The sequence below is a fragment of the Charadrius vociferus genome, unplaced genomic scaffold (assembly GCF_000708025.1).
Source record: "Charadrius vociferus isolate BGI_N301 unplaced genomic scaffold, ASM70802v2 scaffold549, whole genome shotgun sequence".
NCBI classification, from domain to species: domain Eukaryota; kingdom Metazoa; phylum Chordata; class Aves; order Charadriiformes; family Charadriidae; genus Charadrius; species Charadrius vociferus.
Genome location: NW_009650103.1, coordinates 3,730,534 through 3,737,332, shown reverse-complemented (window position 1 = coordinate 3,737,332; position 6,799 = coordinate 3,730,534). Strand labels below are relative to the sequence as shown.

The 6,799-nt window shown below is 60.1% G+C and overlaps 1 protein-coding gene across 1 annotated transcript in view; it reads right to left on the bottom strand.

Moving 5' to 3' along the window:
• PTGS1 (prostaglandin-endoperoxide synthase 1 (prostaglandin G/H synthase and cyclooxygenase)) overlaps window positions 1-4,525 on the bottom strand; it is a 5,270-nt gene extending 745 nt beyond the window's left edge. Inside the window, exons 1-8 of the mRNA XM_009892272.1 lie at window positions 4,387-4,525; window positions 4,083-4,223; window positions 3,153-3,296; window positions 2,566-2,747; window positions 2,389-2,472; window positions 1,742-1,988; window positions 867-1,153; window positions 1-94 (exon numbers count right to left, since the gene is read on the bottom strand). The exon at window positions 1-94 is cut by the window's left edge and continues 45 nt beyond it. Coding sequence (XP_009890574.1) covers window positions 1-94; window positions 867-1,153; window positions 1,742-1,988; window positions 2,389-2,472; window positions 2,566-2,747; window positions 3,153-3,296; window positions 4,083-4,223; window positions 4,387-4,525 — 1,318 coding nt within the window. The remainder of the gene's footprint in view (window positions 95-866; window positions 1,154-1,741; window positions 1,989-2,388; window positions 2,473-2,565; window positions 2,748-3,152; window positions 3,297-4,082; window positions 4,224-4,386) is intronic.
• Window positions 4,526-6,799: the final 2,274 nt, after the last annotated feature.

Here is a 6,799-nt window from a genome sequence, read left to right as displayed (position 1 = left end):
CGTTAAACGGCTGTAGCCGCAGCTGCCGGGATTCCTTGATGACCCCGACGGCCACTTTCAAGACATTGGCATTGATGGTTTGTGTCCCACCGATCTGGAGGGCGAGAACACAAGGAGGAGCATGCGTGAGGCATGAGGCAGCACCAGCACCTGCTCCAGGGGAGCCACCACACCAAAGCATCCGTGTCCTGGGCACGGTGTCGTGGAGACCAGCATGTCATCACAGCAGCAAGAGGGGGAATCACTGGACAGTGCCAGAAAACAACTGTAGAGCAGCTTGGGCTAAAGCCAGTCCTGTTCTCAGGGCAGGTCAGGGAATGGCGCAGGAGAAGCCCCATATGGACGGTGACCTGCTGGCCTGGAGGAGGGGACAGATTACGGGGGTTTGGGGTCACGGGGAGAACCCAAACACCCAAAAAGCAGCAGGTCTGCACCTCAGCCTCGCTCCTTTGCACAAGGAAAGAGGGTCAGAAATGTGGATGAAATCGCTTGGAGGAAAACATCCATGTGATGGCAGCAAAGAACAGTCCCAGACAATCTCCTGGTCTGGGCCAGGAGATCCCAGCTTACGGCGGGCTCCTGGCATCAGGCGGGCTCCTGGCATCACCTTCGTGTTTGCTACAGAGTCCCGAGAGCACGCGAACAGGGCTGCCAAGGCCCAGCCTGGCTACGGTGTTTGTGGGGAGGACTCATGACATGCCCGTCAGGTGCTGCGCTAAGTAGAAGACTCTATGTGTGCGTGCGACCCACTGCTGAGTGGGCAAGTTCGTTACTGCTGTAATGGCTCTGCCTTCATGGTACCACGAGCATCCCTCCCGGGGTCCCATAGCACTGGCGCTGGCAGGGACAGGAGAGCGGGACCTTACCCTTCCTGCAATCTGCTTGGAAAAGGACTCCACCAGTGCCTCCACGCCGTAGTCCATGAGCATGGAGGTGTTGTAGAGGAACTGCTCATAGCTGTACTCTTCCCCCTGGATGATGAAGGAGTCAGGCATCAGCCCATGCCAGTGATAGAGCTGGTTGAACTCCACCGCGATGCGATTCCGGTACTGGAACTGTGTCCCAAACAGCAGCTCGGGGTCAAACTTGAGGCTCAGGTAGTACCCGCTGAGGTGCTGGACATAGTCTTCAATGACGATCTTAATGGTCTCCCCTGGCAGGAGGCGAGAGAAGCAGCCGTCAGCTGGCAGCAACAGGAGCCACCAGCTCTGTACCCGAACGATGTTACCCACGTGCTACGGCAACGCATCCCAGCACCCACCCACCACCTGGGACCTTTCTGACTACGGGCTTGTTGAGTTCGTTGGGAATTTTTCAGTGAATGATTTTTTTCACCAGCAAAGGTCAGTTTGCCAAAACTGAAATGGTTCCTGAGGAAGCTGACCATGATACGCTTCTTAGAGATAATGTGGTGACATGGGTCTCTTCTGGATTCTGGTCAAAACTGACATTTCTTGAGATTATAGTAAAATTATAACGGAACATTAAAATGAAATAATTCAAAGTTATGACAATATCATTCAAAATTAAATTTTTGATGGACCAAAGCCAATTTTTGCTATAAGAACCAAAGCCAACGATCCCCAGAAGGCTCCTAGAGAAACTTCTCCAGCCTCTAAAGCCAGCCTGGCCACCGCCCTCAAACAGAGACCACCTATGGCCCCAGTCCTTGGGGCTTGCCCGGGAAGGTGGGACACAGGGGTCCCTGGTGCCCATGCCCCGTGGCACTGCTGGGCCTCACCAATGAGGATGAGACGAGCTGTCTGGAAGAGCTGCTCATCGCTCCAGGTGGGATGCTCCTGTTTCAGTATGTCGCAGACGCGGTTGTGCTCGCGCAGCCAGAGCGTGGCATACATGCAGAGCCCTGGCAGCAGCCCAAACACCTCCTGCCCCATCGCCAGCTGCTTCTCCTTGGGGACGGCAGACGGGTAGACCATATGAACCGGAGCATCGGTGACCAAGGGGGGATACACCTCTCCATCCACCACCTTGGGGAGACAAGAACGGGATGGCAGAAAGGGAGGAGGAAAGAAAACCACCCTGGTGAAAGCCTGCCTGGCCGGGACCTGCCTCCTGCCCTATGGGCACCATGGCCATCCTCTTGCAAGTGCAGAGCAGGATGGAAACTTCCCCCTTGTACAGCCCCAACTGCAGGACCCCTGCTGCTGTCAGAACAGCTCAACCCCAAAGCTCATCCCTCTGGTCAGCCCCAACCAAGGGAGGTCCTGGCAGTGCTCCACATGCGGCACCAGGGATGGGGTCTCCTACGGGGCTGAGGTCTCCTGATGCTCCCGGGAGTCTCTGGCCCAGGAGCTGCCAGAGGGACAGGGGCTTCAAACAACCCTGGATCACAGGGCTGAGGGATGTTTTGGTCATGCCAGATGGTACCTGGAATTTCAGCTTCCCATCTCTGAAGAGTCGCAGCTGGTGCTGCCGCTGCAGGTTGTCCCCATACAAGTGCCCAAGATCCCCCTGCCGAGAGAGCACAGTGACAAGGCTGCTCCAAACGGCCGTGCGTGCCCCGTCCCCATCCTCACTCCCTGCCCACCCCCGTGCCCCCCTCACCCCGTGCCCCAGCGCCTTGGTGAAGCCACGTCCCATCTTCCCAGATGTCTTGAAGAACTGGTGGGTGAAATGCTGGGCAAAGAAGGCAAACATCAGGTTGGTGCCTCGGGGATCAGCTTCAAACTTCTGCCGCAGCAGGAACCTCTCCGCCAGGAGCTGGGGGTCCGGGAGCTGCTGCTTCCCTGCGAAGGATGGAGGTTGAGGGTAGATGCCCCACGCTGACCCAGCTGGGTACCAGTGCTGGCCATGGGGCTACCAGCGAGCGCTGTCATGTCTGCTGCAGCACCAGGCACTGACTCGTCTGCATAGACAGCTTACAGCCCTCTAACACAGGCTACGACATGCCCCAGCAGCTCAACCCGAGCTGTCCCAGCAGCATTTTGGATGCCATCAAGCTGCTGCTGCCCGTGTAGCACGTGGCACTGCCAGCCGTGCCTTGCAGATGTGTCCATGGCAGTGAAAGCTCAGGCGTGGGTGGGTGGGAAACACCCATCCTGCACCGCATACAGAACTGGGGTGCTGCTCCGGCGACTCAGCCCCACGCCTGGCACCGTGCAGTGCTGGTTCCCCCGGGGACAGCTGCGTACCTTTGGTCCCCATGGGCGTCGGGCAGTTGTCTGGCACGGGCGGGAGGACACGGGTGTAATAGCTGACATTGGCGTAGGCCTCCCAGCTGATGTAGCCATAGTCAGAGTTGAAGGTGGGAGGGCTGGGGATGAGATTGGCACGGACTGAAAGGAAAGAGAGGGGTCACCACCCTGGAGGCCAGGGCATGGGGCAGCACCCCACGGGCTCTGCCCCTAACCCCTGCCCACCTCCTCAGTGTGGCCGGACACCCTCCCCTGCCACCCCGAAAGCCAGAAAGGTACCGGCAGCAGCAGCACGTGGGCACCCTGGGCTTTGCTCCGAGCCTTTTAAAGGCTGCAATTCCCAGCAGAAGAGAAGGGCTCGTACTAATGCGCTAAGTGGATTCTTGGATGATGAATGAGATGACAACCATATAGAAATGGTAAAACCAACAGCCGGAGCCTTGTGAATGTTTCGCTACGGCTCCAAGGGCTGGAACCTAAATATTTATGCAAAGTGATGAATATGGGGACATGAGTAACAAGGGCCAGCTCCATATTTCCACGGGCTGCTTTCCGTGCGGCTGCTTAAGAGCCATTTGGCCCGGGGAGCGTGGCGTGCCGAGAGCCGCTTGTGTCTTCCAGCTGGCTGGCAGCCCGGCACGCGGCCGGGGACGCATGGCCGGGGATGCACGGGCAGCCCGGCCTGCCGACCCCCTGCGCCTCGCTGCTGCCTGGCCAGGCAGCCTTCCCCAGGCAGGGTGATGGGATGACACGATGGGATGACAACCTCCCTGGGTTTCCCGGTGAGGTGACTCAAGCCCAGTTCCCACCATGCCCGCAGGAGCTGCTCAGCATCACTGCAGCTGCGCCACCCCCACTCACACCTCTGCCGATGCCTGGGTGGACCCCAAGTCCTGCTGCACCCCGAGACCCTCTCCAGCCCCTCACCTGTGAGTATGAGCCTCATGAGCGTGTCCCTGATGAAGGTGCTGTTGATAATGTCCCAAAACCACCTGAAGTGGGTCAGGATGAGGTGGTAGAAGGCAGGACTGGGCTTCAGCAGGTCATGGATGCGTGTCCAGAGCTCAGCTGGGGGAGACAGACCAGGCAAATCACTTACCCTGCTAACGAATCGCATTAACAGCCCCAGCCCACCCACGCTGTCATTTCTGGTGAGAGCACGTGCTGCAGGCACGGAGTGCTGCCCTGGGACCTGCGACTGCTGGAGGTCCTCTGGGCGAGAGGGACTTACGGGAGGTGCAGTTGGCCCCGAAGTATCCCGTCCGCGTGCAGTCGCACTCGTATCCTCCCAGGCCAACCCTCACGCACACCCCTTGGTGCTGGCAGGGGAAATAGCAACAGGGATTCACTGTGGGGAGAGAGAGAGACATCACCACCCCTCCACGCTGTCACCTTCCTTGTGGAAGTTACCCTTGTCTGAAACACCCACGACTGCCAAAGGAACCATCTGCACCCTGCAGCCACGCACCGACGGGTGCTGCAACCCCCAGCCTCAGCTCGGGCTGTTGCTGCCGGGGCCGTGCCCTGCCCGGTGCCCTGTGCCACCACAGGGCCATGTCATGGTGGTCTCCAGCATAGCCGGGGCCACAGCCTCATGCACAGGGGGCTGCTGTGCCCTCGGAGCCCCAGCGCAGGATAAAGCAGTGCAAACACAGCACCGGTGTTAATAATAACGGCAATTGTCAGGGCTGAAGTTTGCTTTGGCAAGCGGCTCCTCCGCCCTCGCCGTCCCCAGCAGATGAAAAGGGCCGACCGCTGGGCTCGCTCCCCCGGCTCCCACCCGGCCCCTTCCTCCGCCACCTTCGCGCCCCAGCCTGCAGGCGCGAGATAAGGGCCCCTTCCCCACGGCCGCACCGCGGCGGGATCCCGGGAGACAGGAGCAGTGCTGCCACCAAGTTGGGTCGGTCCCCACAGACCCAGGATGGGGCCTTTGTACCGGGAGAATGAAAGTCACCAGCCCCATCACTACACACAGCGCTCGGGGACAGCGATGCCACCGACACACCGCACTCGGCTCCGGTGCCACTGGCTGGACGGGCAGCATGCCTTGAGCACCAGAAGGGACCGAGGGCCGTCCCCCGTGTGCCCAACATCACCGCTGATGAGGGGAGCTCTCCCAGGTCCACTGGCCGCTCCACATGCTCCATGAGCTCACCAGGCCCACAACGGACCTGGTTCAAATTCTGCTGGAATTTAGGAACAGGTTCCAACGCTGGGGTGGAGACACGGGCATGCGGAATAGAAACCACATTTTTTTCCATAGGAAATTGCAGCTAAAAATTAATATCTTTGAAACATAAATCTAATTTTGCAAGGTTGCTCAGTCCCCCAGCCGGCTGCTGGCTGAGGGCACGGCATGAAGCTTCCCGGGAGCCCGGGGCTTGGCCGCCAGCTCTGCCCCGGCTGCGCTCAGCCCTGTGACCCCAAATCCCTCACGTCACGGGGGCTGGCTTGCAAAGACGCGTTCAGCTCCCAGCCCTTCCGTCAGACTCCCTTTCATCTCAGATTTTTTTAATGTATCCAGACGGGAGGCATCAGGCATGTTCTTATTTACCATCTCAGACAAATTAAGGTCAGACCACCCCTTTGGTTTTTTCAAGACGGGAACTTTCGCAAAGGGGGCCGTGTTGCAGTGCAGCTGGAGCATCCTCTGGGCTGTTCCTGCGTCGGTACCTCTGCACTCAACTCTGCCGCAAACTTTGCAAACACCAAGAAGAGCAGCCCCATGCCGTGCCCGCTGCATCCCAGGGGAATGCGGGGCTGCCACGGTGCCGGGAGGATGCTCCATGCCGTGGGCTCTGGCATGGCAGGTTGTGTCCTGCACTGTCTCTCCAGCTGACGTGGGGAGTCAGGAGAAGTTCACTTTGCCGGAGCTCTCCCCGGTGCGGGGCTGGATGGCATGTCATGGCCGAGCGCTCCTCCAAGGCGGGTTTGGCGGCACGCCGGGCTTGGCCGCGCTGCCTCCTCCCGCGGTTCACAGCGGTGTCAGCGCCGCGGGGTCCCGGAGGTGGGGCGGGAGCGGTATGTTCCAGCCAAAAGGGTGGGAGGGGGGACAGAGCATGTCCTGGCCTGCGACAGCAACCCCCTCACGTCCTTTCGGAGCCTCCCTCCCGTGGCGGCTCCGGGCCTCTCCCCACCCCGGCCAGGAATCCTGCGCCGGCCCTGCCGGGATGGCTCCAGGTGTGGGGAAAGCTGCTGCCAGCCTCCGCGTTGGACCGCAGCCCCCTCCGTGACGGCAGAGCTGGTGAACACACTCCATCACCGCTGAAAAATGCCAGATTTCGGGGACAACATCCGCTCTGCAAACCACAGCCAAAGCAACCTGGGGTGAATCATGGCCGGACCAGAGCCGAGCTTGCTCGATGTGACACGGCACCGTGGCCACAGGCTTTGAAGACGATGAAAGGCTCACGCACTTGTTTTTTCTGATTCAGGGAGGTTTCTTCGGGCCCACGAGCTGTTCACAGCACACACAGTGCAGCCAGATTGTCATCTGCAACCACTTCTGGCGGCACCATGAGTGAGAGCAGCGTTCCAGGGCCGCAGCTGCATGCCACGTGGGGCTCGGCGATCCTCCTCCCCGCACCTGAGCCGGGCTGCCGGCCCCAAGGACAGGCAGGGGGGGGGGGGGGGGGGGGGGGGGC